Here is a 26,496-nt window from a genome sequence, read left to right on the forward strand (position 1 = left end):
ATACCGACATGTTTCAATCAAACCACCATAGTCCCTGTGCCCAAGAAAGCGAAGGTAACCTACCTAAATGACTACTGACCCGTAGCACTCATGTAGGTAGCCATTAAGTGCTTTGAAAGGCTGGTCATGGCTCACATCAACACGATCATCCCAGAAACCCTAGACCCACTCCATTTCGTATACTGCCCAAACAGATCCACAGATGATGCAATCTCAATAGCACTCCACAATTCCCTTTCCCACCTGGACAAAAGGAACACCTATGTGAGAATGCTGTTCATTGACTACAGCTTAGCGTTCAACACCATAGCGCCCACAAAGCTCATCACTAAGCTAAGGACCCTGGGACTAAACACTGCCCTCTGCAACTGGATCCTGGACTTCCTGATGGGCCCCCAGGGGATAAGGTCAGGCAACAACACTTCTGCCACGCTGATCCTCAACACGGTGGCCCCTCAGGGGTGCATGCTTAGTCTCCTCCTGTACTCCCTGTTCACCCACGACTGTGTGGCCAAGCACGACTCCAACACCATCATTAAGTTTGCTGACAACACAACAGTGGTAGACCTGATCACTGACAACGATGAGACAGCCTATAGGGAGGAGGTCAGAGAACTGGCACTGTGGGGCCAGGACAACAACCTCTCCCTCAACGTGAGCAAGACAAAGGACCTGATCGTGGTGGCGCTAAAGAGGGTAGTGCGTACGGCCCAGTACATCACTGGGACCAAGCTTCCTGACATCAAGGACCTATATACTAGGCTGTGTCAAAGGAAGGCCGAAAAAATTGTCAAAGACTCCAGTCACCCAGGTCACAGACGGTTCTGTCTGCTACCACACGGCAAGTGGTACCGGAGTGCCAAGTCAAGGTCCAAAAGGCTTCTTAAAAGCTTCTATCCCCAAGCCATAAGACCGCTGAACAATTAAATAAATGGCCACCCAGACTATTTTCATTGACCCCCCATCCCTTTGTTTTTACACTGCTACCTGCTACTCTCTGTTTATTATCTATGCATAGTCACTTTACCACTACCTACATGTACAAATTACCTTGACTAACCTGTACCCCCACACACACTGACTCAGTAACAGTACCCTCTGTATACAGCCTCGTTATTGTTATTTCAGTGTTACTTTTTATAATTTTTAAAATAATGTTTAGTAAATATTTTAATCTCCATCTTAACTCATCTTACTCCCTCTTATCAATGTTTCAGTAGACCTGCTCCCTCTTAACAATGTTTCAGTAGACCTACCACATCTTAATGTTTCAGTAGACGTACCCCCTCTTAATCTTTCAGTAGATCTACCGCCTCTTATCAATGTTTCAGTAGACCTGCTCCCTCTTATCAATGATACATATATTAAACATAAGAATGAATGTGAGTTGTCGTCACAACCCGGCTCCTGGGAAGTGACAAAGAGCTCTTATAGGACCAGGGCACAAATAATAATAATCAACAATTTTGCTCTTTATTTAGCCATCTTACATATAAAACCTTATTTGTTCATCAAAAATTGTGAATAACTCGCCACAGGTTAATGATTGTGCTTGAAAGGATGCACATAACTCTGTATAACTTTGCATTGGAGAGAGTCTCAGTCTTAAATATTTTTCCACACACAGTCTGTGCCTGTATTTGGTTTTCATGCTAGTGAGGGCCGAGAATCCACTCCCACATAGCTACGTGGTTGCAAAGGGCATCAGTGTCTTAACTTCTTGGTGACAGGGGGAAGTATTTTCACGTCCGGATGAAATGCATGCCCAAATTCAACTGCCTGCTACTCACCCCCAGAAGATAAGAAACTCTGAAGTTTCTAAAACTGTTTGAATCATGTCTGTGAGTATAACAGAACCTATTTAGCAGGTGAAACCCAGAGGACAAACCACTCAGATAGTTTTTTTTTTTTTTAGGTCACTCTCTTTTCAATGGGTTTTCATTGGGAATCCAGATTTCTAAGGGACCTTCTTGCAGTTCCTATCGCTTCCACTGGATGTCAACAGTCTTTAGAAATTGGTTGAGGTTATTCCTTTGTGTAATGAAGAAGTACGGCCATCTTGAACGAGGGTCACTTCATGTGTTACTGTTAGATAGAGGCGCGTGACCAGAAAGCTAGCTACAGTTTGTTTTCCTCCTGTATTGAACACAGATCATCCTGTCTTCAATTTTATCGATTATTTACGTTAAAAAATACCTAAAGCTGTATTACAAAAATAGTTTGAAATGTTTTAGCAAAGTTTACAGGTAACTTTTGAGATATTTTGTAGTCACGTTGAGCAAGTTGGAACCGGTGTTTTTCTGGGTCAAACTCGCCAAATAAATTGACATTTTGCATATATATCGACGGAATTAATCGAACAAAAGTACCATTTGTGATGTTTATGGGACATATTGGAGTGCCAACAAAAGAAGCTCGTCAAAGGTAAGGCATGAATTATATTTTTTTTCTGCGTTTTGTGTCGCGCCTGCAGGGTTGAAATATGGTTTCTCTCTTTGTTTACGGAGGTGCTATCCTCAGATAATAGCATCGTTTGCTTTCCCCGAAAAGCCTTTTTGAAATCTGACATGTTGGCTGGATTCACAACAAGTGTAGCTTTAATTTGCTATCTTACATGTGTGATTTAATGAAAGTTTGATTTTTATAGTAATTTATTTGAATTTGGCGCTCTGCATTTTCCGCTAGCGTCCCACATATCCCAGAGATGTTAACAGCATTATTTGCCAAGGCAGGATACTCTGAGCGCAGCCCTATCCAGAAATCTGGCAGTGGCTTCTGATTAAACTCAATTTTCACAGAACAGCTTATTGCAATTCCAAGAGGCTCTCTTGTTCAGATATCGGTAAGTGGACTGGAGGCAGGACATGTAAGGGATAACGAATCCAGTTGTTTGTGTCGTCCGTTTCGGGAAAGTACCTGCGTAATTGCTCACCCAACTCAGTCAGGTGCTTCGCTATATCACATTTGACATTGTCCGTAAGCTTGAGTATATTTGCACACAAAAAATCATACAGTGATGGAAAGACCTATGTGTTGTCTTTGTTAATGCAGACAGAAAAGAGCTCCAACTTCTTAATCATAGCCTCAACTTTGTCACGCATATTGAATGTAGTTGCGGAGAGTCCCTGTAATCCTAGATTCAGATCATTCAGGCGAGAAAAAACATCACCCAGATAGGCCAGTCATGTGAGAAACTCGTCATCGTGCAAGTGGTCAGACAAGAGAAAATTATGGTCAGTAAAGAAAACTTAAAACTCGTCTCTCAATTTAAAAAAAAAACGTGTCAACACTTTGCCCCTTGAAAACCAGCGCTCTTCTATATGTTATAAAAACGTTACATGGTTCCTGCCCTTATCATTGCATAATGCAGAAAATACATGAGAGTTCCGGGGCCTTGCTTAAATAAAGGTTAACCATTTTCACTGTAGTGTCCAAAACGTCTTTCAAGCTGGCAGGTATTCCCTTGGCAGCAAGAGCCTCTCGATGGATGCTGCAGTGTGCCCAAGTGGCGTCGGGAGCAACAGCTTGCATGCGTGTTACCACTCCACTATGTCTCCCTGTCATGGCTTTTGTGCCATCAGTACCGATACCTACACATCTTGACCACCAAAGACCATTTGATGTCACAAAGCTGTCCAATACTTTAAAAATATCCTCTCCTGTTGTCCTGGTTTCCAGTGGTTTGCAGAAGAGGATGTCTTCCTTAATTGACCGCCCATAAACGTAACGGACATATACCAGGAGCTGTGCCAGGCCCGCCACGTCTGTTGACTCATCCAGCTGTAACGCATAGAATTCACTGGCTTGTATGCAAAATCAAATCAAATCAAATCAAATTTATTTATATAGCCCTTCGTACATCAGCTGATATCTCAAAGTGCTGTACAGAAACCCAGCCTAAAACCCCAAACAGCAAGCAATGCAGGTGTAGAAGCACGGTGGCTAGGAAAAACTCCCTAGAAAAGCCAAAACCTAGGAAGAAACCTAGAGAGGAACCAGGCTATGTGGGGTGGCCAGTCCTCTTCTGGCTGTGCCGGGTAGAGATTATAACAGAACATGGCCAAGATGTTCAAATGTTCATAAATGACCAGCATGGTCGAATAATAATAAGGCAGAACAGTTGAAACTGGAGCAGCAGCACGGCCAGGTGGACTGGGGACAGCAAGGAGCAAACAGTAATTGTTTCAAAACATCTCCTGCCATGTCACTGATGCATTGTGAAACAGTGTTGTTTGATGAAGGCATTGTCTGTATAGTTTTTTGGGCCTTTTCCCCCAGCATTGTCCCAGCCATATCCGCAGCAGCAGAAATAATTAAGTCCTCCACAATAGTATGGGGCTTGCCTGTCCTAGTCACTCGGTAGCTCACCATATAAGACGCTTCCAGCCCCTTCTTATTAATGGTATCTGTTGCTTTTATACATGTCTTACTACTCGAAAGTCGTCTTTAATCTCGCTCAAAAAACTCCCGTGGCTTACTTTTCAAATTGTCATGTTTCGTTTCCAAAACGGAACCCAAAACGGCTACGCTCGTGCGCCATCGTGCATAAATGTATTTTGTCCCCCCACACGAAACGCGATCACGACACGCAGGTTAAAATATCAAAACAAACTCTGAACCAATTACATTTATTTGGGGACAGGTCGAAAAGCATTAAACCTTTATGGCAATTTAGCTAGCTAGCTTGCACTTGCTATCTAATTTGTCCTATTTAGCTAGCTTGCTGTTGCTAGCTAATCTGTCCTGGGACATAAACATTGAGTTGTTATTTTACCTGAAGTGCACAAGGTCCTCTACTCCGACAATTAAGCCACACATAAAACAGTCAACCGAATAATTTCTAGTAATCTCTCCTCCTTCTAGGCTTTTTCTTCTCGACTTTATATTGTGATTGGCAACTTACATAAATTAGGTGCATTACCGCCACTGACCTCATTCGTCTTTCAGTCACCCACGTGGGTATAACCAATGAGGAGATGGCACGTGGGTTCCTGCTTCTATAAACCAATGAGGTGATGGGAGAGGCAGGACTTGCAGCGTGATCTGCGTCAGAAATAGAACTTACTTTTATTTTAGCCCTTGGCAACGCAGACGCTCGTTGGCGCGCGCGAGCAGTGTGGGTGCAATAATTGAATAATATAGATTTCTACATTTATTTTGCAACGCTCGTGCACGCGACAAGAGCGGTGTAGTCAATGTCCGCACAAGAGTGAAGGTTTCCCGCAAGAGAGTAATGGTTAATGTGATTGGATGTTAATTATTTGACTAACTGTATTTGACATTGTGTTGTTATTTCGCTGAACACTAGATGGTTTAATTAGATTTTTGGCAGTGAAACGAGGCTACTCAGGCGAGAAAGAAAAAAAAACTCACCCAAATGTATATCCCCATTGGAAAATATAAATGTACTGTTTGAAAAATGATATTTTTATGTGAATCACATTTTTATTTGGCGTACCCCCGACAGCATTGCCTGGGATTACCTACCTGCTCTATGGGAATTCGCTAGTACTTTGTTAGCATATAAAATAAGTAATAAATAACAGCCCTTGTGTAAACTGCAGGTAATACTGTATACCCTCGGGTGGTACAGAAACGCTATGACGGTATGGAAATCTGGACACCGCCCAGCTCTAATTCATTATGAAGTAATACGTGTGTATGTACGGCACAACAAATTAAGCCCAAATAAATCCTGATCCGAAGATACTTTTCTGACAGTGATAAGGATGGCAACCTGTTGGGGGATGGCTTGCTTCCCAAATACCATCCTATTCCCTATATAGTGCACTACGTTTGACCAAAGCCAAAAGTAGTGCACTATATTCAGTTGAAGTCGGAAGTTTACACACACCTTAGTCATATACATTTAAACTCAGTTTTTCACAATTCTTGACATTTAATCCTAGTAAAAATTCCCTGTCTTAGGTCAGTTCGATCACCACTTTATTTTATGATTGTGAAATATCAGAATAATAGTAGAGAATTATTTTTTTCAGCTATTATCACATTCCGAGTGGGTCAGAAGTTTACATACACTCAATTAGTATTTGGTAGCATTGCCTTTAAATTGTTCTGGGTAGCCTTCCACAAGCTTCACACAATAAGTTGGGTGAATTTTGGCCCATTCCTCCTGACAGAGCTGTTGTAACTAAATCAGGTTTGTAGGACTCCTTACTCGCACACGCTTTTGCAGTTCAGCCCACACATTTTCTACAAACTTGAGGTCAGGGCTTTGTGATTGCCACTCCAATATCTCCAATACCTTGACTAAGCCAATTTGACACAACTTTGGAAGTATGCTTGGGGTCATTGTCCATTTGGTAGACCCATTTGCGACCAAGCTTTAACTTCCTGACTGATGTCTTGAGATGTTGCTCCTCATGATGCCATCTATTTTGCGAAGTGCACAAGTCCCTCCTGCAGCAAAGCATCCCCACAACATGATGCTGAGGCTTGCAATCCTCTCCTCTTCCCAATTTTCCTACAAACATTATTCCTACAAACATAATGATGGTCATTATGGCCAAACAGTTCTATTTTTGTTTCATCAGACCAGAGGACATTTGGCTTTTTTATGGTGGTTTTGGAGCAGTCGCTTCTTCCTTGCTGAGAGGCCTTTCAGGTTATGTCGATATAGTACTTGTTTTACTGTGGATATAGATACTTTTGTACCTGTTTCCTCCAGCATCTTCATAAGGTCCTTTGCTGTTGTTCTGGGATTGTTTTGCACTTTTCGCACCAAAGTACGTTCATCTCTCGGAGACAGAACGTGTCTCCTTCCTGAGCGGTATGATAGCCACATCGTCCCTTGGTGTTTATACTTGCGTACTATTGATTGTACGTGGTATCTTCAGGCGTTTGGAAATTGCTCCCAAGGATGAACCAGACTTGTGGAGGTCTACAATTTTTTGGAGGTCTTGGCTGATTTCTTCTGATTTTCCCATGATGAGGCACTGAGTTTGAAGGTAGGCCTTGAAATACATCCACAGGTACACCAATTGACCTAAATGATGTCAATTAGCCAATCAGAGGCTTCTAAAGGCATTACATTTTCTGGAATTTTCCAAGCTGTTTAAAGGCACAGTCAACTTAGTGTATGTAAACTTCTGACCCACTGGAATTGTGAGACAGTGAATTATAAATGAAATAATCTGTCTGTAAACAATTGTTGGAAGAATTACTTGTGTCATGCACAAAGTAGATGTCCTCACCGACTTGCCAAAACTATAGTTTGTTAACAAGAAATTTGTGGAGTGATTGAAAAACGTGTTTTAATGACTCCAACCTAAATGTATGTAAACTTCCAACTTCAACTGTAGAGGACAACGTGCTTGAGCTCTATCACTACTCACCTTTTGTAAACAACCTTGAGGTCTCTCCACTCCAGAAATGAACACATCTTTGGTTTCCTAGCCAGAACCGTCTGGACCAGCTCTCTGGTAATCTTCTTCTTCTCCTTATCAGACAGAGGAACATACCACTTCTGGAGACGCAGCTTCCCCTGCCTACTGAACAGCAGCATGAACTGCATCTGGAAGAGAGGAGAGAAGGAGGGATATTACTGGAGACGCAGCTTCCCCTGCCTACTGAACAGCAGCATGAACTGCATCTGGAAGAGAGGAGAGAAATTAGTGGAGACAGGGAGGAGAGGAGAGAAGGAGGGATATTAGTGGAGACAGGGAGGAGAGGAGAGAAGGAGGGATATTAGTGGAGACAGGGAGAGGAGGAGAGAAGGAGGGATATTAGTGGAGACACAGCTTCCCCTGCCTACTGAACAGCAGCATGAACTGCATCTGGAAGAGAGGAGAGAAGGAGGGATATTACTGGAGACGCAGCTTCCCCTGCCTACTGAACAGCAGCATGAACTGCATCTGGAAGAGAGGAGAGAAGGAGGGATATTAGTGGAGACGCAGCTTCCCCTGCCTACTGAACAGCAGCATGAACTGCATCTGGAAGAGAGGAGAGAAATTAGTGGAGACAGGGAGGAGAGGAGAGAAGGAGGGATATTAGTGGAGACAGGGAGGAGAGGAGAGAAGGAGGGATATTAGTGGAGACAGGGAGAGGAGGAGAGAAGGAGGGATATTAGTGGAGACAGGGAGGAGAGGAGAGAAGGAGGGATATTAGTGGAGACAGGGAGGAGAGGAGAGAAGGAGGGATATTAGTGGAGACAGGGAGGAGAGGAGAGAAGGAGGGATATTAGTGGAGACAGGGAGGAGAGGAGAGAAGGAGGGATATTAGTGGAGACAGGGAGGAGAGGAGAGAAGGAGGGATATTAGTGGAGACAGGGAGGAGAGGAGAGAAGGAGGGATATTAGTGGAGACAGGGAGAGGAGGAGAGAAGGAGGGATATTAGTGGAGACAGGGAGGAGAGGAGAGAATCTGCCCCTAAACCCAAACCAAATAATTGTTATATTTATTCTCCCCCTCTAGAACCAAAACGTACACTTTGGGGTTCACGTTCTGTTTGACTAAATATATCTAAAAATCAGGTCACCCTACCGAACCTGCTATAACATACTGTAGGTCTGTCTGCTGACTTTTCGTTGCAACAGCCTAAATGCCAATCACCAAACTACCCTGCTACAACATACTGAAGGTCTGTCTGTAGGTTCTGCTCATGATATTAAATTGCAGGCGCAGAAGCTACGATTTCAAAACGATTTGGAGCACAGTTGAAAAGTTGACGCTCTGACAATACAATGAACTAATAATTAGACAAATAAAAGCAGTACTTTTCCATGTGTGAGATATAAGAGGTGCCGTGAGTGTGAGAAGAAACTCGATTTCAAGTATCGTTGCAAACGGGTCTGAATAGTTATGTAAATAAGGTATCTGTTTTTTATTTTTTATTACATTTGCCAAAATTTAAAAAAAAAAAAACATATTTTTTTTCATTATGGGGTATTTTGTGTAGATTGATGAGTAAAACATTTTTTTAAATCAATTTTTGAATAAGGCTGTAAATGTAACAACATGTGGAAAAAGTCAAGGGGTCTGAATACTTTCCAAAGGCACTCTAAATGATGAAATCTGCCAGGGAGATATGTATGCTGTAGCTAAGAACATAATACTAAGTGTATGTTGTGTGGCAAGCTGTTAGTAGCTCATCTGCTAATAATCTGGTCTCCCCATCATAATTTAGCCTACGGTTGTGAATTGGTGGTGCACGTGTAACCTAAAGACAGTTTTAGAGAAATGTCCTCATTGAATATTGCAAGAGCTTTCAATGTCTGCTTATTTTTTTTATAAAATAACCTATATTTAACCAGGTAGGCTAGTTGAGAACAAATTCTCATTTACAACTGCGACTTGGCCAAAAAAGAGCAAAGCAGTGTGACACAAACAACACAGAGTTACACATGGAATAAACAAACATACAGTCAATAACACAATAGAGAAAAAGTCTATATACAGTGTGTGCAAATGAGGTAAGATAAGGGAGGTAAGGCAATAAATAGGCCATAGTGGCAAAATAATTACAATTTAGCAATTAAACACTGGAGTGATATTTGTGCAGAAGATGAATGTGCAAGTAGAGATACTGGGGTGCAAAGGAGCAACAAAAAAACTGTATGGGGATGAGGTAGTTAGATGGGCTATTAACAGATGGGCTATGTACAGGTGCAGTGATCTGTGAGATGCTCTGACAGCTGGTGCTTAAAGTTAGTGAGGGAGATATGAGTCTCCAGCTTCAGTGATCTTTGCAGTTCGTTCCAGTCATTGGCAGCAGAGAACTGGATGGCGGCCAAAGGGGGAATTGGATTTGGGGGTCACCAGTGAAATATACCTGCTGGAGTGCGTGCCCCGGGTGGGTGCTGCTATGGTGACCAGTGAGCTGAGATAAGGCGGGACTTTACCTAGCAAAAACTTATAGATGACCTGGAGCCAGTGGGTTGGGCAACGAATATGGAGTGAGAGCCAGCCAATGAGAGCATACAGGTCGCAGTGGTGGGTAGTATATGGGGCTTTGGTGACAAAACGGATGGCACTGTGATAGACTGCATCCAATTTGCTGAGTAGAGCGTTGGAGGCTATTTTGTAAATGACATCGCCGAAGTCGAGGATCGGTAGGATAGTCAGTTTTACCCAGGGAATGTTTGGCAGCATGAGGAGGATGCTTTGTTGTAAAATAGGAAGCCAATTGTAGTTTTAATTTTGGATTGGAGATGCTTAATGTGAGTCTGGAAGGAGAGTTTACAGTCTAACCAGACACCTAGGTATTTGTAATTGTCCACATATTCTAAGTCCGAACCGTCCAGAGTAGTGATGCTGGACGGGCTGGCAGGTGCGGGCAGCAATCGGTTCAAGAGCGTGCATTTAGTTTTACTTGCATTTAAAAGCAGTTGGGAGGCCACGGAAGGAGAGTTGTATGGCATTGAAGCTTGTCAGGAGGTGAGTTAACACAGTGTCCAAGAACGGGCCAGAAGTATACAGAATGGTGTCGTCTGCGTAGAGGTGGATCAGAGAATCACCAGCAGCAAGAGCGACATCATTGATGTATACAGAGAAGCGAGTCAGCCTGAGATTTTAACCCTGTGTTACCCCCATAGAGACTGCCAGAGGTCTGGACAACAGACCCTCCTATTTGACACACTGAACTCTGTCTGAGAAGTAGTTGGTGAACCAGGCGAGGCAGTCATTTAAGAAACCAAGGCTGTTGAGTCTGCCGATAAGAATGTGGTGATTGACAGAGTCGAAAGCCTTGGCCAGGTTGATGAATACGGCTGCACAGTATTTAAGTAAGCAAGCAAAACAATGATATGCCGCCATGATATGTCGCCATTATTTATCATATGGTTCTGACTTGTGCAGGGAGAATACTGTTAGAACGCCCCATGTTCTGAATTCTGTCTCTACATTTCAAAAAGTGCTGAACAAATAGTTGTTGCGGCTATTTGCTCATAAATGTCTTAAATTGAAATTACGGCTTGCCTCGTATCCACTCGTTTCCTTATGCCATAGTTTGTACATCTCAATTGTGATATTGCTTATTTAGGTCTCATTAGTATCTTATTCTTAATTTTAAGCAATGGAATGATTTCATTGTTTTGCTTACTTTCTTCACGTGGAGGGGATACTATATAATGTTGTTGGATCTGTAATCATGTTTGCCAGTGACAGTCTCTTCCCATTCAAATATTTTTAACAAAAAGTTCAGTAGTTTACTGTAATAGACCCATGTAATTACAGTTGATATTGCAAGGGTTGTTTTGTTTTGCGCAATGCGCTGTCTGTGAGTCGGTATATCATCTATAAAAGTGGATCCTCCCTCCTTTTTAGACCACATAGGCCTAATAAAATAATACATATTTTGTAGTGGCTTTGCTGGCATGCATTTTTTTTAATGGTTGAGTTTGCACCACCAACATTGACATGTTAAAATCGTCACTGCACGTTTGAAACCCTCGCTTAAGTTTCGAGTCACAAGCATAAATTAGCATAAATAATTGAATAAACTCGCTGGGGACAGATTGAAATCCGTCCGTCCCAACTCCAAGCGTAACCGTATAGTCTCTCCCCCACCGGCCACTACCTGGTTTCCACTAGCTTCCATAGCCACAAAGTCAGACTCACAGCCACAAAGTCAAAATTGGCTACAGAAATGTGCTTTTTGGTCTTAATTTAAGGTTAGCAGTGTGGTCACTGTTAGGTTCAAATCCAATTTTAAGAGGATAAATTGTATAAATGGGCGGGGCTTATAACTTTAGTTATGGAGGTGCATTTATGCTGCCTTGGCCAACATAACGGAGTAACGTTATATTTGGACTTCATGTCAGCGGTAGAAACAGGCGGAGAGTTCTAAATATGTATATTAAAAGTCAAACAATATCATGCCGGAGACGACTTACCTTTCACTGTTAGTTCAATTCTTCAAGGGGTAATGATGCACTCTCACTCAATAAACAGTCTGTTAGTTTGGTATTCACAGTGAATGAATACCCGTCTACTGCTCCTGTTGTCAACCCCAAGCAGTTGTCAAAACGACAACTACATTTACCATTGGACTCTGGGCGCTTTTACGATTTTTCATTGGTCAATAAACTCGGTTATTCCCGCCTACTCTGGGTCATGCTTTACATCATGGCCGTGTTTGGCTGTCTAGGTTCAAAATATCTTCAGCCAAGGCTGTTATGTTCGTCAATCACTATATCGCCCCCAATGTCATCCTCGAATGTTGTCTGAAGATTAAAATCTGAGATATATCGATAAGGCTTTACATAATTCCTAATCAATAACATGAAAGTATAGTAGCCTACAAATGTATGTCTGTCAACAGTTTGTTTCAGATGCAATGTGAAATACAAAAAGTATAACATTTCAAAGTGGTCAAGGCATTTTCAGTGCAGCAGCGCTGCCTTGTGACCGACCATCATGGCACACCTGCAGCAGTATTTCCACTAGATAGCACAGCACAAAGTCAATATTGGCTATATCGTTAAAAAAAATATGAAAACAAACGTTTGATTTTTGGTACAAATTTAAGGTTATGGTTAGGAATTAGTTTCGCAGTGTGGTTAAGGTTGTTTAAAATAACTTTCGAAGAAGAGAAACTGTAGAAATAGGCAGGGGTTTCTGACTTTGTGGCGGTGGTAACTAGTGACAACCCTGCAGCAGGTCGGTAAATGTTTTATTTATTTTATTTCACCTTTATTTAACCAGGTAGGCTAGTTGAGAACAAGTTCTCATTTGCAATTGCGACCTGGCCAAGATAAAGCATAGCAGTGTGAACAGACAACACAGAGTTACACATGGAGTAAACTATTAACAAGTCAATAACACAGTAGAAAAAAAAGAGAGTCTATATACATTGTGTGCAAAAGGCATGAGGAGGTTGGCGAATAATTACAATTTTGCAGATTAACACGGGAGTGATAAATGATCAGATGGTCATGTACAGGTAGAGACATTGGTGTGCAGAAAAGTAAATAAATATAAACAGTATGGGGATGAGGTAGGTAAAATTGGGTGGGCTATTTAACGATAGACTATGTACAGCTGCAGCGATTGGTTAGCTGCTCAGATAGCTGATGTTTGAAGTTGGTGAGGGAGATAAAAGTCTCCAACTTCAGCGATTTTTGCAATTCGTTGCAATCATGCAAGAAATGACGAGACGCTGCTCCTTAAACCACCATATTTATTTGGGAATGGAGAGCTAGGCAATGATGCAGTTGATGCAATTTAAAATGTAGAATTCTTGACAGATTTGCCTTGGATTCAGCAGGCTACTGCCATTACACATCTGGCTAAAGATAACTTTGACACCTTCTGGAAACAGAAGATGCTACAGGAATGAGGAGTCCATCCATATCATATTGGTGCCTGGACCGATTCCACGCAGTTCAAGGTCGCATTGAGACAATGTTTTATCAATGACCTAAACCCTGCTCAGATAATCCTTACCATTGTGTCGCTGAGTTGTCGTAGTACTGCTACAGATGTACATTGTCCCAGGGGCTATTGTCGACAGTAATAATCTGCCTATGAACCAGAGTTATACTTTTAGCACTGAGGCTGTGTGCCCAAATAGGAAGTCCACTGTGTGCAGCTCATCCTGCGCTATCAGCTCAAACATTAATATCACTGTCATGTCTACATCTGATAAGCGTCCCAATAAAGCAATAAAAACAATCAATCATCCTAGAAAAGCCCCAAAAAATGGTCTACGTTAATGTAGCCTGAGAAACAAGGTTAATGAAATCGATAACTTGCTAGCAACAGATAACATTCATATTGTAGCGACCCTCACAGACAGCTGTGTGTTATGTGTTAGGCTAGTAGGTGGTTGTGTTGTGCTTACCAGTACCCAGTGTTCTCGGGGTCCGACATGCCAATCAACTTGCTATCTGCCAATCACGGGAATGCCTGGAATGTTCTGATGCCGGGCATCCTGGCGGTTGGCGGAGTGGCGTGGAGGGGGGTTGGGCAGGGGGATGGAGCATTGGAAGTTAAGACCAGGTTTAGCCTTTGTTCTCTCTCTTACGTCTGTCCTTCACAAGAGAAGGTAACGGTTAGCTGCACCATCAAGAGCACCCTGACCGGTTGCATCACCGCCTGGTATGGAAATTGCTCTGCATCCGACCGTAAGGCGCTACAGAGGGTAGTGCCTACGGCTTAGTACATCACTTGGGCCAAGCTTCCTGCCATCCAGGACCTATAGTACCAGTAAAAGTTTGGACACACCTACTCATCCAAGGGTTTTTCTTAATGGTTTCTACATTGTAGAATAATAGTGAAGACATCAAAACTATGAAATAACCCAAGTAGTAACACATGTAGGAATCATGTAGTAACCAAAAAAGTGTTAAACAAATATAAATATATTTTAGATTCTTCAAAATAGCCACCCTTTGCCTTTATGACAGCTCTGCACACTCTTGGCATTCTCTCAACCAGCTTCATGAGGTAGTCACCTGGAATGGATTTCAATTAACAGGTGTGCCTTGTTGAAAGTGAATTTGTGGAATTTCTTTCCTTCTTAATGTGTTTAAGCTAATCAGTTGTGTTGTGACAAGGTATGATGGGTATACAGGAGATAGCCCTATTTGGTAAAACACCAAGTCCATATTATGGCAAGAACAGCTCCAATAAGCAAAGAGAAACAACAGTCCATCATTACTTTAAGACATGAAGGTCAGTTACTTTGGAACAAGTTTCTTCAAGTGCAGTCGCAAAAACCAATCAAGCGCTATGATGAAACTGGCTCTCATCAGGACTGTCACAGGAAACAAATGATCAACTGCCTTTCAGCATGCTTATAGGGGAGGGACCTTAACATGCATGGTACTTCCACAAATGATTGATGATTGGCTGAAAGATATTCATAATAAAAATTGTTGGACAGGTTTTGCTAGATTTCAGTGCAGCTTTTGACAATAGCTATCATAATCTGCTGTTGGAAAAACTCATGTGTTATGGCTTTACATCCCGGCTATATTGTGGATGGAGAGTTACCTGTCCAGCAGAGCAGAGGGTGTTCTTTAATGGAAGCCTCTCCAGCATAATCAGTCAGGCATTCTCCAGGGCAGCTGTTTAGACCACTTACTTTTTCCAATCTTTACTAAGGACTTGCCACTGAGTAAAGCCTGTGTCTATGTATGCTGATGACTCAACACTGTACACATTTTTATTTGTATTTTATTTTGCCTTTATTTAACCAGGTAGGCCAGTTGAGAACAAGTTCTCATTTACAACTGCGACCTGGACAAGATAAAACGCAGCAGTGTGAGCTGCTCTGACAGCTGATGCTTAAAGGTAATGAGGGAGATATAAGTTTCCAGCTTCAGTAATTTTTGCAATTCATTCCAGTCCTTGGCAGCAGAGAACTGGAAGGAAAGGCGGCCAAAGGGGGAATTGGCTTTGGGGGGAGCAGTGAAATATACCTGCTGGAGCGCGTGCTACGGGTGGGTGCTGCTATGGTGACCGTTGTGGGCTGAGATAAGGCAGGGCTTTATCTAGCAAAGACTTATAGATGACCTGGAGCCAGTGGGTTTTGCAACGAATATGAAGCGAGGGCCAGCCAACGAGAGCATACAGGTCGCAGTGGTGGGTTGTATTTTGGGCTTTGGTGACAGAACGGATGGCACTGTGATAGACTGCATCCAATTTACTGAGTGTTGGAGGCTATTTTGTAAATGACATCGCCGAAGTCAAGGATCGGTAGGATAGTCAGTTTTACCCAGGGTATGTTTGGCAGCATGAGTGAAGGGGACGCTTTGTTGCGAAATAGGATTGTCAGGACCCGGTTACGAACCTGGGTCTCCGGAGTGAGAAACAGTCACTTAACCAACTGAGCCACGAATAGTCAGCAGAACCCAGAAGATGAGGCAGACACAGCCGTACTTAAGACGGTGTATTTAATAAAGTAAAAAGGAGAAGTCCTTCAATACAAAAAATGGCAAATCCAAAAGGTGGTAGGAATAGCACAAAAAAGCCTCAAGAGATACTCAAAAGCAAAAACAGAATTCCACAAGAGCATCCACCGGAATCGACAAGAATACACAGAACACTAGGGCTGGGTGCTAACATACAAACACAGAGCACAGAACTGAGGGAAACTAAGGGTTTAAATACAATCAGGGGAAACGAGGCACAGGTGCAAATAATAATGGGGAACAAGGGAAAAAACATAAGGTCAAAAAGCACAATGGGGGCATCTAGTGACCAAAACCCGGAACAACCCTGGCCAAAACCTGACAGGATGCCAATTCTAGATTTGATTTTGGATTGGAGATGCTTAATGTGAGTCTAGAAGGAGAGTTTACAGTCTAACCAGACACCTAGGTATTTGTAATTGTCCACATATTCTAAGTCCGAACCGTCCAGAGTAGTGATGCTGGATGGGCTGGGAGGTGCGGGCAGCAATCGGTTCAAGAGCATGCATTTAGTTTTACTTGCATTTAAAAGCAGTTGGAGGCCACGGAAGGAGAGTTGTATGGCATTGAAGCTCGTCTGGAGGTTAGTTAACACAGTGTCCAAAGAAGGACCAAAAGTATACAGAATGGTGTTGACTGCGTAGAGGTGGATCAGTGAATCACAAGCAGCAAGAGCGACATCATTGATGTATACAGTGACTTGAATCCTGTGGCATGACCATAGACTGCCAGAGGTCTGGACAACAGGCCCTCCGATTTGACACACTGAACTCTGTCTGAGAAGTAGTTGGTGAACCAGGCGAGGTAGTCATTTAAGAAACCAAGGCTGTTGAGTCTGCCGATAAGAATGTGGTGATTGGCAGAGTTGAAAGCCTTGGCCAGGTCGATGAATACGGCTGCACAGTATTGTCTTTTATCGATGGCGGTTATGACATTGTTTAGAACCTTGAGCGTGGCTGAGGTGCACCAATGACCAGCTCGGTAACCAGATTTCATAGGTACGGTGGGATTCGACATGGTCGGTGATCTGTTTGTTAACTTGGCTTTCGAAGACCTTAGAAATGCAGAGTAGGATAGATATAGGTCTGTAACAGTTTGGGTCTAGGGTGTCTCCACCTTTGAAGAGGGGGATGACCGCGGCAGCTTTCCAATCTTTGGGGATCTCAGACGATATGAAAGAGAGGTTGAACAGGCTAGTAATAGAGGTTGCAACAATTGCAAATCCAGATTTTGTAACTCTTTCAGAAAATCAGCTATCTGGATTTGGGTGAGGGAGAAATGGCATGCTTATTTAAGATGAACGACCAGGCATCCTCTACTGACGGAATGAGGTCAATATCCTTCCAGGGTACCCAGGCCAGGTCGATTAGAACAGGCCTGCTCGCTGAAGTATTTTAGGGAGTGTTTGACAGTGACAAGGGGTGGTTGTTTGACCGTAGACCCATTACGGATGCAGGCAATGAAGCAGTGATCACTGAGATCCTGGTTGAAGACAGCAGAGTTGTAATTAGAGGGCTTGGTTGGTCACGATCATATCTATGAGGATGCCCGTGTTTACGGATTTGGGGTTGTACCTGGTAGGTCCATTGATAATTTGTGTGTGATTGAAGGCATCATGTTTAGATTGTAGGACGGCATGTCCCAGTTTAGGTCACCTAACAGTACGAGCTTTGAAGATAGATGAGGGCAATCAATTCACATATGGTGTCCAGGGCACAGTTGGGGGCAGAAGGTGATCTATAATAAGCAGCAACAGTAAGAGACTTGTTTCTGGGAAGGTGGATTTTTATAAGTAGAAGCTCGAATTGTTTGGGCACAGACCTGGATACATTTACATTTAAGTCATTTAGCAGACGCTCTTATCCAGAGCGACTTACACAGAACTCTGCAGGCTATCTCTGCAGTAGATTGCAGCTCCGCCACCTTTGGCAGTTCTATCATGTCAGAAAATATTATAGTTTGGGATGGAAATTTCTGTATTTTTGGTGGCCTTCCTAAGCCAGGATTCAGACACAGCTAGGACATCCGGGTTGGCTGAGTGTGCTAAAGCAGTGAATATTGTTGGGGAATAATCAGAATTAGTTGGTAACATAGGTAAGATGTTTTATATTCATCGTATGTTTGTAAGTTACTTCTCATCAGAATGTTATTTTTGGAGGTCCTGGGTTGGCGTGGTTACACGTGGTCTGTGTTTGTGAGGCTGGTTGCACGTACTGACAAATTCTAAACTCAGCAAAAAAAGAAACATCCCTTTTTCAGGGTCCTGTGTTTCAAAGATAATTTGTAAAAATCCAAATAACTTCACAGATCTTCATTGTAAAGGGTTTATACACTGTTTCCCATGCTTGTTCAATGACCCATAACAAATAATGAACATGCACCTGTGGAACGGTCGCTAAGGCACTAACAGCTTACAGACGGTAGGCAATTAAGGTCACAGTAATGAAAACTTAGTACACTAAAGAGGCCTTTCTATAGACTCCGAAAAACACCAAAAGAAAGATGCCCAGGATCCCTGCTCATCTGCGCGAACGTGCCTTAGGCATGCTGCAAGGAGGCATTAGGACTGCAGATGTGGCCAGGGCAATAAATTGCAATGTCCTTACGGTGAGATACCTAAGAAAGCGCTACAAGGAGACAGGACGGACAGCTGATTGTCCTCGCAGTGGCAGACCACGTGTAACAACACCTGCTCAGGATCGGTACATCCAAAAATCACACCTGCGAGACAGGTACAGCATGGCAACAACAACTGCCCGAGTTACACCAGGAACGCACAATCCCTCCATCAGTGCTCATACTGTCCGCAATAGGCTGAGAGAGGCTGGACTGAGGGCTGAAGGTAGGTCCTCACCAGACATCTCCGGCAACAATGTCGAATATGGGCACAAACCCACCGTCGCTGGACCAGACATGACTGGCAAAAAGTGCTCTTCACTGACAAGTCGTGGTTTTGTCTTACCAGGGGTGATGGTTGGATTCGCGTTTAAGGAATGAGCAGTACACCGAGGCCTGTACTCTGGAGCGGGATCGGTGTGGAGGTGGAGGGTCCATCATGGTCTGGGACGGTGTGTCACGGCATCATCGGACTGAGCTTGTTGTCATTGCAGGCAATCTCATGCTGACCCTCCAGCATGACAATGCCATCAGCCATACTGCTCGGTCTGTGCGTGATTTGCTGCAAGACAGTGTTCTGCCATGGCCAGCGAAGAGTGTGGATCTCAATCCCATTGAACACGTCTGGGACCTGTTGGATCGGACGGTGAGGGCTAGGGCCATTCCCCCCCAGAACTGTCCTATAACATGCAGTTGCTTTGGTGGAAGAGTGGGGTAACATCTCACAGCAAGAACTGGCAAATCTAGTGCAGTCCATGAGGAGGAGATGCACTGCAGTACTTAATGCAGCTGGTGGCCACACCTGATACTGACTGTAACTTTTGATTTTGACCCCACCCCCATGTTCAGGGACACATTATTCAATTTCTATTAGTTACATGTCTGTGGAACTTGTTCAGTTTATGTCTCAGTTGTTGAATCATATGTTCATACAAATATTTACACGTTAAGTTTGCTGAAAATAAACGCAGTTGACAGTGAGAGTACTTTTTTTTTTGCTGGGTTTATAAAATGACGTTGGAGGCGGCTTATGGTAGATATGAACATTCAGTTCTCTGGCGTGTACTCTGGTAGACATTCCTGCAGTCAGCATGCTAATATGATGCTCCCTCAACTTCAGACTTCTGTGGCATTGTGTTGTGTGACAAACTGCGCATTTTAGAGTGGCCTTTTGTCCCCAGCACAAGGTGCACCTTTGCAATGATCATGCTGTTTAATCAACCACGCAAAGAAATGCCCAAAATTGCAGGCCATAATCACACTACTGGAGCCAACTAGAAAAGCTTAGGCTAACCCACTTTTGCAGCCAAAAATGCACTGAAGCACAAAAAATAATAAATACGATCATATTTAAAAATGGCTATATAAATCTTAAAACAGGTTGTCGTGTTCAAGCTCAGACTCCCCCAGCATGCTGACAAGGCCAGGATCTTCAGGGCAGAATGAACTCCCAGCCTGGTGATGTGTCTGTGTCTGTTCATCCCGGAGTCATGCTGCCTCTGATCCCATCTGGAGTGTCTCTCCCCTCTGGGTAGAGGGCGAGGCACAGCGGGATGGGGCCAATCTGCTCAGGATCAAACAGACGTGGGTGTGTTCCAAATGGCGCCCTACCCTATGGGCCCTGGTCAAAATCAGTGCACTATATAGGGAATAGGGTACCATTTGAGACAAACATTGGCCCTGTTGGAATTTCTTCCGTGTATCTTTCCTCCATGCAAGTAATTAGTGATTAGACATTGGACAGGTGATCTCAAGGGCTCCACCACACAGCTCTCACCTGCCCACTCATTCCTAATCAGTGGTCTGATCAGGCCTACTTCAAGGGAGGAAAGTCAATAGGTCGAAACAGCATCCAACTATGATGAATCAGTGAATGATCATCAATGTTTCTGAAGCCTGTAGAGGTAGGTTGAATAAGCCTGGACTCTACTGCTGTCCACATGACTTCTTTACTTTCTTAACCATTGGAATGCCAGGATTTGTCACAGTATTTCTAAAAAGACTTAAACATGTACACATTGTTCTTTGGGACACTTCCTACACCATATTCCATATATACTTACCTACTCCCTCACCACTCAATAAATAAAATAGTGTGCACCAGGATTCCTCATTAGGCAATTACTGTTTGCATGCATCCCTGTGGTAGTACCTGCCCAATACCAACTGGACCCCTAGTCCCTTCAGCTCTATCCCTTAGCTCCTTCCCTTAGCTCATTCCCTCTGTTCCTTCCCTAAGCTCCTTCCCTTAGGCACTTTCTCACTCACACACTCTGGAATATCAACAGTCGTAGTGAGGAATATTAGCTTGGCATACATCCAAGTCCTGACTTTGAATATGAAAGTGATTAATTCCAGAAGCAAGTTTGATATTCACTGTCAACACAGGCCTGTTACGAGTGACTAAAACGCTCTGCAGATTTTGCTGTAAGTAGGCAGAGTCATGAGATCATTTATTTTGGCACTGTCCATATGTAGCTCGTTTTTGGTCACAGGTCCAGGAATGGCTGAAGAATTGCAACATTTGCCTAGAACTAACACTGCAGCAATACTGGGTGATTTTAAAAAGTAATAGTCAATCGATCAATAATGTAATAATTACTTTAGCAAAAAAAATATCTTTAATTTACAATCTGTAGAAACTATGAGAATAGAAAGGTTCAGTACTTTTGTGAAGCATCACAGCACAGTTGAAAAATGTACGGCAAATAGAAATCCAAAATGGATGGTAATTGAGAGATCGTTGGGAGGGGTTGAATGGAACTGAAGGGTGGGACTAATAACAACAAGATAACCAATGTAAAACATATGGGGTCTATCAAATGTATATAGGTTCAGAACTTTTGTGAAATAGCACAGTTTATTTTACCTTTATTTAACTAGGCAAGTCAGTTAAGAACAAATTCTTATTTTCAATGACGGCCTAGGAACAGTGGGTTTGTTCAGGGGCAGAACGACAGATTTGTACCTTGTCAGCTCGGGGATTTGAACTTGCAACCTGCCGGTTACTAGTCCAACGCTCTAACCACTAGGCTACCCTGCCGCCCCAAATAGAAGTCAAACTGGATGGACATCAGAAATAGAGGAAGGACTAAAAACAAACAACAAAATATAACTATTGTAAAATAGATTGTGTCTGTAAAATGTGTATAGTATGTACACTACCCTTCAAACGTTTGGTGTCACTTAGAAATGTCCTTGTTTTTTAAAGAAAAGCACATTTTCTGTCCATTAAAATAACATGGAATTGATTGAAATACAGTGTAAACATAGTTCATGTTGTAGATGACTATTGTAGCTGAAAACAGCAGATTTTTAATGGGATATCTACTGAGGCCCATTATCAGCAACCATCTCTCCTGTGTTCTGTTGTGTTAGCTAATCCAAGCATATAATTTTAAAAGGCTAATTAATCATTAGAAAATCCTTTTGCAATTATGTTAGCACAGCTGAAAACTGTTGTCTGTTTAAAGAATCAATACATAAATAAAGGGCGTTGTACACAGCGTTGTACGAGATAGTCTAAAGAAGGCAAGTTGTATTGCTTCTTTGATCAGAACAGTTTTCAGCTGTGCTAACAATTGCAAAACTGTTTTTGAATGATCAATTAGCCTTTTAAAATGATCAACTTGGATCAGCTAACACAACATGCCATTGGAACTCAGGAGTGATGATTCTGATAATTTGCCTCTGAACGCCTATTTAGATATTCCATAAAAAATCTGCCGTTTTCAGCTACAATAGTCATTTACAACATGAACAATGTCTACACTGTATTTCTGATCAATTTGATGTTGTTTTAATGGACAAAAAAATGTTTATCTTTCAAAAACAAGGACATATCTAAGTGACCCCAAACTTTTGAACTGTAGTGTATATAGATATATATACTTACCCCCAAAATATATGGGGGATTGGAAATGATGCAGACAATTACATTAATTTTAAATTACAAATAATTTGAAATAATAAAAAAAAATGTGACTAAAAAGAGACATACGTGAATTTCATTTGAAGGTTTAGAAGATGGTTAGAGACAAAATGTTTGACAATCCAGCAGAGGGAATGTGTGTCATTCTAGTAGAAAAGTTTAATATAATGAGTAGTTCGCTGTTGCCAAATGGCCCAGGGCTGAGGGATGGCCAGGATAACTGAGGGAGGGAGGGGTTTGGTCATGGGGCAGATTGTGGGTATTAGATGAGGCCATCAGAGTCCAGTGGATTACTGTAAGCCTATCCAGCAGCCTACAGCAGCCTATCCACTAGCCTCTGTGTCCTGCTCAGTCACATCATAACACTCTACTCACACCAGTCCAGTCCGGGAGGAAGATGGGGGTCAATACTCGCTGTGTTGCTCTGTTGGTTCTGCTGCTGTTAGCTCAAGGTAAGATTAATCTCCCTAACCCAGGTACCCTGTCAGCACTGTCGCTAACCTAACTCACCCTAACCCCCTAACCCTAACTCACCCTAACCCTAACTCAACATAACTCACCCTAACCCCCCTAACCCTAACTCACCCTTACCCTAACCCCCTAACCCTAACTCACTCTAACCCCCCGAAACATAACTCAACCTAACTCACCCTAACCCTAACTCACCCTTACCCTAACTCACCCTAACCCTAACTCACCCTAACCCTAACTCACCCTAAGCCATATGTCCAGTTATCCAAATCAGCATGATTTCCCTGTGTTTTATATATATTTCCATACTGAGGTTGGAATGATACTTAGACATTTAGAAAATTATTTTAATGCCATTTTAGTGTAAGAGCTGTTTGAAAATGCAGCCAGCAATTTCAGTCTGTTTTGGTGGGATGGAGTTTTAGCTTGCCTGGTGACATCACCTGGCGGTAAATTAGAAAGAGTTTCCCAAACCGCTCTGCCGATAACAGCTAGGTTTCAGTTTCTCTCCCCATTCAGACCCCTCCCAGAAAGTCAGAGCAAAAGCCTTGCTTGAGAAATTTCTGTTTGCTCAGAAGCAATTGTTGTTATTTTTGACCATTTTAATTGAAAACAATCACAGTAAGGAACATAAATGTTAGCCCGAAATTATTTGATATTGAGATCAAAACTGCTGCATTGGACCTTAGCAATGACCCATGCCCAGCTAACCATGACCTAGTTTACTGAATCAGCAGTTTACTAACCATGACCCAGTTTACTGACTCAGCAGTTTACTAACCATGACCCAGTTTACTGAACCAGCAGGTTACTAACCATGACCCAGTTTACTGAACCAGTGGTTTACTAACCATGACCCAGTTTACTGAATCAGCAGTTTACTAACCATGACCCACTTTACTGAACCAGCAGTTTACTAACCATGACCCAGTTTACTGAACCAGCAGTTTACTAACCATGACCCATGCCCAGTTTACTGAATCAGCAGTTTACCAACCATGACCCAGTTTACTGAACCAGCAGGTTACTAACCATGACCCAGTTTACTGAACCAGTGGTTTACTAACCATGACCCAGTCTACTGAACCAGCAGTTTACTAACCATGACCCAGTTTACTGAATCAGCAGTTTACTAACCATGACCCAGTTTACTGAACCAGCAGTTTGCTAACCATGACCCAGTTTACTGAATCAGCAGTTTACTAACCATGACCCAGTTTACTGAACCAGCAGGTTACTAACCATGACCCAGTTTACTGAACCAGTGGTTTACTAAACATGACCCATGCCCAGTTTACTGAATCAGCAGTTTACCAACCATGACCCAGTTTACTGAACCAGCAGGTTACTAACCATGACCCAGTTTACTGAACCAGTGGTTTACTAACCATGACCCAGTCTACTGAACCAGCAGTTTACTAACCATGACCCAGTTTACTGAATCAGCAGTTTACTACCAAGGCCCAGTTTACTGAACCAGCAGTTTACTAACCATGACCCATGCCCAGTTTACTGAATCAGCAGTTTACTACCCATGACCCATGCCCAGTTTACTGAATCAGCAGTTTACTAACCATGACCCAGTTTACTGAATCAGCAGTTTACTAACCATGACCCATGCCCAGTTTACTAAATCAGCAGTTTACTAACCATGACCCATGCCCAGTTTACTGAATCAGCAGTTTACTAACCATGACCCATGCCCAGTTTACTGAATCAGCAGTTTACTAACCATGACCCAGTTTACTGAATCAGCAGTTTACTAACCATGACCCATGCCCAGTTTACTGAATCAGCAGTTTACTAACCATGACCCAGTTTACTGAATCAGCAGTTTACTAACCATGACCCAGTTTACTGAACCAGCAGTTTACTAACCATGACCATTGCCCAGTTGACTGAACCAGTAGTTTATTAACCATGACCCACTTTACTGAACTATTGGTTTACTAACCATGACCCAGTTTACTGAATCAGCAGTTTACTAACCACGACCCACTTTACTGAATCAGCAGTTTACTAACCATGACCCAGTTTACTGAATCAGCAGTTTACTAACCATGACCCAGTTTACTGAATCAGCAGTTTACTAACCATGACCCAGTTTACTGAATCAGCAGTTTACTAACCATGACCCACTTTACTGAACCATTGGTTTCCTCACCATGACCCAGTTTACTGAATCAGCAGTTTACTAACCATGACCAAGTTTACTGAATCAGCAGTTTACTAACCATGACCAAGTTTACTGAATCAGCAGTTTACTAAACATGACCAAGTTTACTGAATCAGCAGTTTACTAACCATGACCCACTTTACTGAATCATTGGTTTCCTCACCATGACCCAGTTTACTGAACCAATAGTTTATTAACCATGACCCACTTTACTGAACTTTTGGTTTACTAACCATGACCCAGTTTACTGAATCAGCAGTTTACTAACCATGACCAAGTTTACTGAATCAGCAGTTTACTAACCATGACCCACTTTACTGAACCATTGGTTTCCTCACCATGACCCATGCCCAGCTAACCATGACCCAGTTTACTGAACCATTGGTTTACTAACCATGACCCAGTTTACTGAATCAGCAGTTTACTAACCATGACCCGGTTAAATGAACCATTGGTTTACTAACCATGACCCACTTTACTGAACCAGTGGTTTACTCACCATGACCCATGCCCAGTTTACTGAATCAGCAGTTTACTAACCATGACCCAGTTTACTGAACCAGCAGTTTAATAACCATGTCTGGAATAGACATCGCTAAACTCTGTTGGTATCTGCTTGTCTTCCTGCTGTCTGGTTGTTAGACTGGGCTAGACTGAGTGATGTCTCAGACTGGGTTAGACTGGGTGATGTCTCAGACTGGGTTAGACCGGGTAATGTCGGACTGGGTTAGACTGGGTAATGTCAGACTGTGTTAAACTGGGTTAGACTGGGTAATGTCAGACTCCTTTAGACTGGGTAATGTCAGACTGGGTTAGACTGGTTAATGTCAGACTAGGTTAGACTGGGTAATGTCAGACTGGGTTAAACTGGGTTAGACTGGGTAATGTCAGAGTGGTTTAGACTGGGTAATGTTAGACTGGGTTAAACTGGGTAATGTCAGACTGGGTTAGACTGGGTAATGTCAGACTGGGTTAGACTGGGTAATGTCAGAGTGGGTTAGACTGGGTAATGTGAGACTGGGTTAGCCTGGGTAATGTCAGACTGGGTTAAACTGGTTTAGAGTGGGGAATGACAGACTGGATTAATCTGGGTAATGTCAGACTGAGTTAAATTGGTTTAGACTGGGTAATGTCAGACTGCATTAGACTGGGTTAAACTGGTTTAGACTGGGTAATGTCAGAGTGAGTTAGACTGGGTAATGTCAGACTGGGTTAGACTGGGTAATGCCAGACTGCATTAGACTGGGTCATGTCAGACTGGGTTAAACTAGTTTAGAGTGGGGAATGCCAGACTGGATTAAACTGGGTCAGACTGGGTTATGGAAGAACTGGACAGTAGTTTAGCAGTTAAAAGCCTTAGAGGGATTCATACTAGATCAAATCTCTGAAATGTAGCTCTGAGTACCTAATGAGTCAAGAGTCTGTAGT

The 26,496-nt window shown here is 42.7% G+C and overlaps 2 protein-coding genes across 2 annotated transcripts in view; one reads left to right on the forward strand and one right to left on the reverse strand.

The window, feature by feature from the left end:
- LOC135513335 (AP-1 complex subunit sigma-2-like) overlaps positions 1-11,974 on the reverse strand; it is a 43,405-nt gene extending 31,431 nt beyond the window's left edge. Inside the window, exons 1-2 of the mRNA XM_064936260.1 lie at positions 11,852-11,974; positions 7,356-7,534 (exon numbers count right to left, since the gene is read on the reverse strand). Of these exons, the coding sequence (XP_064792332.1) occupies positions 7,356-7,534 (179 nt within the window). The 5' untranslated portion in view covers positions 11,852-11,974. The remainder of the gene's footprint in view (positions 1-7,355; positions 7,535-11,851) is intronic.
- Positions 11,975-22,818: 10,844 nt separating this feature from the next.
- Positions 22,819-26,496, forward strand: part of LOC135511529 (retinoschisin-like) — a 91,792-nt gene continuing 88,114 nt past the window's right edge. Inside the window, exon 1 of the mRNA XM_064933020.1 lies at positions 22,819-22,873. Coding sequence (XP_064789092.1) covers positions 22,819-22,873 — 55 coding nt within the window. The remainder of the gene's footprint in view (positions 22,874-26,496) is intronic.

This window comes from Oncorhynchus masou, chromosome 24 (assembly GCF_036934945.1).
Source record: "Oncorhynchus masou masou isolate Uvic2021 chromosome 24, UVic_Omas_1.1, whole genome shotgun sequence".
NCBI classification, from domain to species: domain Eukaryota; kingdom Metazoa; phylum Chordata; class Actinopteri; order Salmoniformes; family Salmonidae; genus Oncorhynchus; species Oncorhynchus masou.